Source organism: Homarus americanus, unplaced genomic scaffold, assembly GCF_018991925.1.
Source record: "Homarus americanus isolate GMGI-L3 unplaced genomic scaffold, GMGI_Hamer_2.0 scaffold30108, whole genome shotgun sequence".
NCBI classification, from domain to species: Eukaryota; Metazoa; Arthropoda; class Malacostraca; order Decapoda; family Nephropidae; genus Homarus; species Homarus americanus.
The window spans coordinates 7,213,098-7,222,755 of record NW_024748109.1 but is presented as its reverse complement, the minus strand read 5'-3'; the positions used below and the strand labels follow the sequence as shown (position 1 = coordinate 7,222,755).

Sequence of the window (9,658 nt, the reverse complement as noted above, 5' to 3'; positions counted from 1 at the left end):
ATGATAGTAAGAGCAATAAATAATAAGTTATTACGTGCCACAGTGACAGTCAGCTGTGTCATACACGGTCAGTTGTGTCACACAGGGTTAACTGTGTCACACAGGGCTAACTGTGTCACACAGGGCTAACTGTGTCACACAGGGTTAACTGTGTCACACAGGGTTAACTGTGTCACACAGGGCTAACTGTCACACAGGGCTAACTGTGTCACACAGGGTTAACTGTGTCACACAGGGTTAACTGTGTCACACAGGGCTAACTGTGTCACACAGGGCTGTGTCACACAGGGTTAACTGTGTCACACAGGGCTAACTGTGTCACACAGGGCTAACTGTGTCACACAGGGTTAACTGTGTCACACAGGGTTAACTGTGTCACACAGGGCTAACTGTCACACAGGGCTAACTGTGTCACACAGGGTTAACTGTGTCACACAGGGTTAACTGTGTCACACAGGGCTAACTGTGTCACACAGGGTTAACTGTGTCACACAGGGCTAACTGTGTCACACAGGGTTAACTGTGTCACACAGGGCTAACTGTCACACAGGGCTAACTGTGTCACACAGGGCTAACTGTCACACAGGGTTAACTGTGTCACACAGGGCTAACTGTGTCACACAGGGTTAACTGTGTCACACAGGGCTAACTGTCACACAGGGTTAACTGTGTCACACAGGGTTAACTGTGTCACACAGGGTTAACTGTGTCACACCACAATACTCTTCATATAAAAACTACTCCCTTCCTTCCCAAGTGCCAACACAACTGAAGGAAAGAAAGAGTGACTCTACTGTCGTTACTGGATACACAAGTTAACATTAATATTACACATTGAGGCCGAGAACTGCAGCTTCACTCTCTATCTCTCCACTTTTCTCTCCTTTCCACTGTTTTCAAACACTTTTTTCCTTCTCTTTTCCACACGTTTCTTTCTCTTTTTTCTGAAACAACTGGACAATGTTACTACACATATTCCAATATTTCTATCTTCAGCCAGTTGCTTCTACACTCGACCCTTCCCCACTGTGTCACACAAGTTCACCAGACGCTCACCTACTGCATACGTCCATCGCGGAAATTCTTGTTCGCACAGGCGTACAAGACCGTCTCCCCTAGCAGCGTCCCAACATGGAGACCTCTTTACTTCCCATGTCGGTCACTCTTCTGGTAAATTTACTCTCCCTTCACAGGTCCAAGGTTGTCCCTTTTCTCTCAGCGACACTACACACGACACTCCTTTATACCCTACATATCTCAGGCTATTTCTAACAGTTATTTGTACCTAACACCTCCTTCATGCAGTAACACTCCCCGTGGCTACCTTCATCACCTCCACCAAGACTCCTGCTACAGGTCAGCCAGCTCCTAGGGCTCCTCCACCACCATCGCCACTACTACCATCAACACTACCACCAATACCAACACTAAACATCATCACTATCACCACCAACATCACTATCACCACCATCACCACCACTATCGCCAGCTATGTTCCATTACAGGCTGATGGTGGTGAGATATCGCACTTTGAGAGACAGTGGTGGTGGTGGCAGCCCTTCTCGTACAGTGAGAGACAGTGGTGGTGGTGGCAGCCCTTCTCGTACAGTGAGAGACAGTGGTGGTGGTGGCAGCCCTTCTCGTACAGTGAGAGACAGTGGTGGTGGTGGCAGCCCTTCTCGTACAGTGAGAGACAGTGGTGGTGGTGGCAGCCCTTCTCGTACAGTGAGAGACAGTGATGGTACACAGCCCCCGGTCCTGACTAGAAAGTACTGTAGACTAATTCATTATTCTCCTCAGATCTGCCTCTCGCCCCGGGGACAACGAGCTCTCTCCTGCGCGGGCTTCACCTTCAGAATTTTCTCCATGCCTTCCAGCTGCAGGTTACAACGCCCCTTCTTCTTGCAACGTCGCTCCACACGCTGTTCCCGCTTCTTAAACCTGTTCATCAACCCTAGACGAGAGAAACACAAGTCAACATTGGGCAAATAAGGCAAAAAAAATCGTATTTAGAATGTTGAGAAAAACCCAAACTTCAATTAAGTACACTAAAGGTGGTGCCCCGTGTTGGAGGTAACTTACTGGTGCCCCGTGTTGGAGGTAACTTACTGGTGCCCCGTGTTGGAGGTAACTTACTGGTGCCCCGTGTAGGAGGTAACTTACTGGTGCCCCGTGTAGGAGGTAACTTACTGGTGCCCCGTGTTGGAGGTAACTTACTGGTGCCCCGTGTTGGAGGTAACTGAGGTAACTGGTGCCCCGTGTTGGAGGTAACTGACTGGTGCCCCGTGTTGGAGGTAACTTACTGGTGCCCCGTGTTGGAGGTAACTTACTGGTGCCCCGTGTTGGAGGTAACTTACTGGTGCTGGTGCCGCCGAGGAGACTGAAGGTATAAGTGGAACGAAGATCACGGAACTCAGACCGAGAGATGTCCAAAATGTCGAGTTTTTCCAAGTTGCGGTTCTTGAGGATCATGCGGTGAAGGTGGAGTATATTGCTCGTTCCTCCCTCTAGCGGCTCAAACACGTACTGCAGGGAGGAGGAGGAGGAGGAGAGGGATGATTGGTTAGTTGTGAGTTACCCTATTTTAGAGAGAGAGTTAATGTGATACACTTTATACAATATTGTCGTGACCTTGATGTTTATTACGATATACTGTGTGAAGATGCGAGCAGTACACAGCAATGGGTGAAGAGGAAGTGAAAGGAGGCGAAGGTGGAAGGGAATTGGGTGGGGGGAAGTGGAGTAACGCGAGGGTGGAAGGGAGTATGTAGGTGGAGGAGAAGGTGTAAAGGAGTAAATAGGTGGAGGTTAGGGTGGAAGCAAAGGTGGAAGGAAGCAGATGGAGTAAACTTACGTGGAGAACGCCTGAATTATTGCCTGCACCGTTGTTCTTCCATACAGCCTGTTGAGAGCGGTCACTCAGGCAACGCGCTGTACCCCTAGAGGCCTGAGGTGATGTGTTTACTGTGGAGGAAACAAATCAATGTAAGTTATAACACATTCCTCTTAGGTTAGGTTAGGTTAGGTTATAGGTATTACCTTTGAAACACCTTTGCTCTGAAATTACCCACATAATAACCCGCCACCAGATGTCACTGTGTGTTAGGATTTTTTTAGTATTCAAGTTGCACACAGTGGCGCGTGTATGCTTCGGCAATCTTCAGTTTCTTCTCTTACTCAATGGACACGGAGAAGGAACGGAAGAAAAGGGGGAAAGAGGAGAGGAGGGAAGGAGGGAGGAGGAGGAAGAAGAAAAAAAACCCTAATTAATGAATCTCTTCAACTCGAGGGAAATATCACAGTATCACTGAGCAAGACGTAAAAAAGGTAACTTAAGGTATATACTGTATATAAAGAATCCCTTTATTGAGCAGTTTGTGTGAGGGTTAAGGAAAATATTAAGAATGCCCCCACACAGCCATGAGAGGTGGTAGTTATGTGACAGCTTCTGAAGTGGACACACGAGGATAGCGCCAGATCTTGTTTGTGAACATTGTGTGAATGGTAAGATTTGCTCTCTCTGGTGGGAAGGTGGTGTTGGTGGTGGTGATGATGATGATGATGATGGTGGTGAATGGTGGTGATGGTTGGTGTTTGTGGTGTTGATGCTCCCTGTCTGCCTCCAACTCAGTGTCTCAGGAGGAGGGGGAGGGGAGGGGGCGATTCTCTTCCAGGACGCGAGTTGATGTTAGACTGAACACCGTGTCGGGTTTCCCATCTGACGCCATACCCGAGTAACTATAGAGCAAATACACTGATGGCGGACCTCGCAATGCAATACAAATAGGCCAGATTATCCCCTATTCTTTTAGACCGGAGGTGTATTCATGTGTATCTGACGTCATTGTACCTTCTTCAGGGGTGACGTCAGCTCCTCCTCCTCCGTGAACTTAACCTCAGGAACTATGTGTGGGCGTCACCCTGGTGGCTCGAGTGTGAACTTTCTACTGAATCAACCAACATCAAATGACATACCTCAAAGAGTAATGAGGTTGGCTATTCATGAACGCCTACACACCACCTCTGCGCCGCACCTCCCCGCACCTCCTCCTCTAATACTCTACCTTTTTAACCAGTGTGCAAAGGAGTTACACTGGGGGATGGGGGGAGGTGAAGGTAATGGATACGTGGAGGGGAAGGGGTAAAGGGAAAGGGGGAATGGACTTGAGAGAGGGAGGTAGGTGGGGTTGTGAGGGCGTAATACAACAAGTGTATCATACATTACTGTGTTGTATATTTACACTGTTGTTGTTGTTGTAATAATGTGATGACTTTGCTTCAACAACTAAAGTCTTTAAGTGTGTAATATGGTTAGTAATTAAACTCATTCCATTAACACTGTACTGAGTCTTGAGTTGAGCTTCTGGGATTAATTCACCTCGTCACCTCACACCTCGTCACCTCGTCACCTCACACCTCGTCACCTCACACCTCGTCACCTGACACCTTGTCACCTCACCACCTGACACCTCGTCACCTGACACCTCGCCAACCTCACACCTTGTCATCTCGTCACCTCACACCTCGTCACCTCACTGTCACCTCGACCTGTCACCTTGTCACCCTGTCACTCACCACCACCTGACACCTCGTCACCTGACACCTCGCCAACCTCACACCTTGTCATCTCGTCACCTCACACCTCGTCACCTCACATCAAAGAAGAGGAAGAAGAAAAATAAGAAGATCGAATAAGAAGAAGAATAAGAAGATCAAAGAAGAGGAACCACCACAAATCATTATTAGGTTAAAAGAGGGAGAGTTTCAGCCCCTTAAGTGGACCTCCAGCTCATGGTCTTGTGATCACTTAAAAAAAAACTTTTAAACTTTTGGGCAGAGAGAGAGAGTGTGTGTGTGTGTGTGTGTGTGTGTGTGTGTGTGTGTGTGTGTGTGTGTGTGTGTGTGTGTGTGGATTATTGGCCGTACTATAATAGGGGGAGAAGAGGAGGTGGTGAGTAATGATTAAGAAGAAAAGAAGAAGAATTAAGGTAAAAAGCTTCACTACACGGTATTATTATTTTACCTTAACAATGTAAATATTTTCCTTCCCCCCACCCTTCCTATTCCTCCTACCCCCTCCCCTTCCTTCCCCTCTCCCCCTCCCCCCTTCTACCCCCCCAGGCTATAAGTAAATATAAAATAAATCCTACTCATTTTTCTTTGGTCAGTATAGTGAGTTGTACATACGTCATTCATTCATTCATTCAGTCATTCATTCATTCATTATAGTATACATAATTACTCTCCTCTCTTCCCAGCTTCTCCTATATGTGTGTGTATGTACTTCTTTAACATGTGTATGAATTTCTTCTTGTATGTGTGTATATTTCTCAACGTGTGTATGTATATTTGTTCGTTCATGCGTACGTATTCCAGAAAGAGGAGAGAGTGTGTGGGTGTGTGTGTGGGTGGGTGGGTGGGGTGTGGGAGGTGTGTGTGGGTGTGTGGGAGGGGGTGGGTGTGTGTGGGTGTGTGTGGGTGGGTGTGTGTGTGGGTGGGTGGGAGGGTGTGTGTGTGTGTGTGGTGGGTGGGAGTGGGGTGTGTGTGTGGGTGGGTGGGGTGGGTGTGTGTGTGGGTGGTGGGTGGGAGGGTGGGTGTGTGTGGGGGGTGGGTGGGGTGTGTGTGGGGTGGGTGTGTGTGTGTGGGTGTGTGTGTGGGTGTGTGGGAGGGTGGGTGTGGGTGTGGGGTGGGAGTGTGTGTGGGTGGGTGTGGGGTGTGTGTGGGTGGGTGGGTGTGGGGTGGGTTTGTGTGTGTGGTGTGTGGGAGGGTGGGTGTGTGTGTGGGTGGGTGGGGAGGGAGGGAGAGGTGTGTGTGAGGGAGGGTGTGTGTGTGGTGGGGTGGGTGTGTGTGTGGGTGGTGTGTGGGGTGTGTGGGTGTGGGGGGTGGGTGTGTGGGGTGTGTGTGTGTGGGTGTGTGTGTGTGGGTGGGTGTGTGTGTGTCTGAAACAGCTTCTATCAGTACAATCAACACATCACCTCCCAGGTCTATAGTTAAACTCTCCCTTTCACACACACACCCTCCCTCCCTCCCATCTACCTTCCATCTCTCCCTCCCACCCACCATCCCTCTCTCCCCCCTCCTTCCCTCCCACCCACACACACACACACACACACATACACACACCCATATATGAATGATGTTTATAAATTACATTAACATAATTATATTTATGTTAAAGAGCTGGCACTATAAGTTAAAGAGCTGGCACTATAAGTTAAAGAGATGGCACTATAAGTTAAAGAACTGCCACCGTCAGGGTTCGATTAAAAAAAAACAGTGATAAGGATTTTCTGGGAAGTTAATTTTGTCAAAGCCATTAGTGGGAGTTGCCAGAGGTGTGAGCCTGTAGGCCTGACACTGTTCCTAGAGAGAAGAGAATCACTGTGTGGGAACCTTGCACGTGGCCCGGCCTAGGAGAGAGAGAGAGAGAGAGAGAGAGAGAGAGAGAGAGAGAGACGTAAATATATGCCTCAGCTCAGAAGTTAAAGTCTACTTTTGGCTGGGGTCATATTTATCCCCGCGTTGTGCTGATTGAAATTGCTCGGCGTTAACTAAATATAATAATGAAAGTAACGTCCCGGTAGTGAAGGGGTTAAGTTGGTTAATGGACAGTGAATCGTTCTACTTCTCGCGCACTTTCCGTGGACTCAGCTGGGATGTCGAGTGCAGTGTCGACCGCAAGGCCTACTGAAAGTCTTAGTGACCAGTGTGTGTGTTTGTGTGTTGTATGTGACCACCTCTAATGAGCCATCAGGAGCGTAGGATTCTAATTCCATTATTGAAACAAGGACGTAATGCAGATGTGTTTGTTGACATGTTTTAACTTTGAAAAACACGGGAGAAAAATTTTGAACTAGACTAAAAAAAAAATAAGAAATACTTTGAACTTATCGAAGAGTTGAGTTAATCAGTCAGTAGTGGACACCAATAATGAATTACATAGAGAAAACTGGAGATGAAAGCATACATATATACATAAACATACATACATAAGGAACCAGTTACTGAAATACAAAGACAAATATACAGGTTATTATATTATCAGACTCGTTTTAAAAATTAATAAAACACCAAACATTAAAAATGGAATAATTTGATTTTAGTATTACAAGACACATCACCTCATAAATGAACCTTTTCTTGTGTTCGTATACGTCCACATGTGCATCTCAAAATATATACATACACGATCAACATAAAGAACACTTAAATCCCCACAAGAACACACACACACTTACTTAGCAACTTAAGAGGACATATTGGGCAACACTGTCCAGCCACTTTAATAGGCTTATTACACTGCAACTTATCCCGACTCTGACACTTGAGGCGAGAACAGTCGATCCGTCGGTTGTAACACTTGCATAACACACAGTCCATCTCGCCGAAGGGACCGATAACAGGGTGCCAGATGGAGCCATTGATGAAATACCTTCCTCCGATTTTACAGTCGTGATCGGAACTTCCTTTGGGTGCTGAGGGGTCGGTGAAGGAAACCATGGTATCCCAGTCTAGTTCAGTGGAGTCATCTGAGAGAGAGAGAGAGAGAAGGGGGGTGGGTTATTGTTATACTGAGAGAGAGAGAGGTGAGGTTATTGTTATACTGAGAGAGAGATTATTGTTATACGGTACACACACACACACACACACACACACACACACACACACACACACACACACACACACACAGTATCGCCACAACTATACTCATTCCATAACCCTCAGCACACACGGCTTCCATGGTACACACGACTGGGCCCAAGGCATCCAGACCTGTCTTATTGTGTTGAAGTGGAGACGATGAGGGAGGGACACTGGCTTGAATAATAGGCCTACTAGAGCTCTTCACTCTGTGGGCCTACGATGGAGGAGAGAAGATGGAGGGGAGGAGGGGGAGGGAAAAGAGAGAGAGGAGGAGGAGGGGCGGGGGGGTGGGAGGTTAGGGGAAGGAAAAGGGAGAGACGACAGTGAGATAGAGAGATGAATGAGAGAATCTGAGACTAAAGGAAAGAAAGGGAGAAAGAGAGGGGGAGAGGAAGAGGTGATGAATGGTATACGTGTTCCTTGAGTCATTCTTATAATACACTTCTATTGTTCCTTTAGTAATGACAAGAGGTAGTAGCTGTTCCCTCCATCCCTCCCTCCTTCTCCCTCTCTCCCTCCTTCTCCTTCTCCCTCTCTCCTTCCCTCCCTCCATCCCTCCCTCTCTCCCTCCTTCTCTCTCTCCCTCTCTCCTTCCCTCCCTCCATCCCTCCCTCTCTCCCTCCTTCTCCCTCTCTCCCTCCTTCTCTCTCCCTCTCTCCTCCCTCCCTCCATCCCTCCCTCTCTCCCTCCTTCTCTCTCCTTCTCCTCCTCTCCTTCCCTCCCCTCCATCCCTCCCTCCTCCCTCTCTCCCTCTCTCCCTCCTTCTCCCTCTCTCCTTCCCTCTCTCACCCACGAAGACAATGTAGGGATAACTCAAGAAATCTAACTTACTGTTGTACTTTAAAATGCTGGTTGTTGTTAAGAGAGAAGGAAGATAGGGAGGTGATAGGCAAGAATTAATGAGAGGAAAAGCAGGGAGGGGTAGAAGGGGGTAGCGGGGGGTAGTAGAGGGGATATATTGACTAGGAAGGCCTGATGATTTCTGATATTACCGTAACAAATGAAAAGAGGATGGGGGGGGTGTTCACTAGCAATAAGGGGTCACTAGCCAATAGATGGGTGTATGGGTCACTAGGAATGTATAAATTACCTAAATCTAACATCATATATATACAAGAGCAATATAAAATAATTCAATCATTACCAGGAAAAACAAAATTGTGACAAACACTCAGTTGAAATTTACACTAGACGATACCAATATATTCTCTTAACATGTAAACTTCCCTGAGTAACTCCCTACTGCTGGGGGTGATAGGGAGGAGGGGCCTCACTCCTAATACCTTTACTGCATCATAAAACTCCCTGGCTCTGAAGTCTAATAACAGACGGTCGTGATAATGCATGCGAGGAATGATAATGCCACTGAATGATAATGCCACTGGGAGAGATTCTTGTGACGGTGTTTATATAAAGTCTATAGCAGCAATAGTATGTGAGTTACGTTTCTTCCTTCCTTCCTTCCTTCCTTCCTTCCTTCCTTCCTTCCTCCATCAGTCCCTCTCTCCCTCTCTCTCTTTTTCTCTCTTTCTCTTTTCCTTCTTCTTCCTTCTTCCCCATTTATCATCACACACTCACCTCCCTCTTTCCATCATTCCTCCTCCTCCTCTTACCTCCCCCTGCTCCTCCTCCCACTTATTCCTCTTCCCCCCCTCCTCCTCCTCCTCCCCATCAGTAATTAGTAAATAATGCCTGGAGTAGGTTTTGTATCGAGCATTTTCCGGGAACCGTCTTTATGAGGGAGGAGGAGGGGTTTTAACTGGCTTACGGCTTAATACGTAGTAATTTGTCTAACAGTGTGCAGTAAATGACAAGGTAGGTGGCAGAGATGAAAACATTTTATGACACGCGCCAGCCAGCATTCAACACATCGGTATTATAAACTCGGACTGGATATAAGAACAGCCACTGGTAACCCACACTGCATTAGCTCTCTCTCTCTCTCTCTCTCTCTCTCTCTCTCTCTCTCTCTCTCTCTCTCTCTCTTTCTCTCTTTCTCTTTCTCTCTCTCTCT

At 47.3% G+C, this 9,658-nt stretch overlaps 1 protein-coding gene across 2 annotated transcripts in view; it reads right to left on the bottom strand.

The window, feature by feature from the left end:
- Nucleotides 1–1,661: 1,661 nt before the first annotated feature.
- The window catches only part of LOC121880059 (chordin-like protein 2), an 80,730-nt gene continuing 72,733 nt past the window's right edge, over nucleotides 1,662–9,658 (bottom strand). For both annotated transcript variants that reach the window (XM_042387065.1, XM_042387064.1), the window contains exons 6-9: nucleotides 7,239–7,529; nucleotides 2,855–2,964; nucleotides 2,358–2,526; nucleotides 1,662–1,954 (exon numbers count right to left, since the gene is read on the bottom strand). In XM_042387065.1, the coding sequence (XP_042242999.1) occupies nucleotides 1,797–1,954; nucleotides 2,358–2,526; nucleotides 2,855–2,964; nucleotides 7,239–7,529 (728 nt within the window). In that variant the 3' untranslated portion in view covers nucleotides 1,662–1,796. The remainder of the gene's footprint in view (nucleotides 1,955–2,357; nucleotides 2,527–2,854; nucleotides 2,965–7,238; nucleotides 7,530–9,658) is intronic.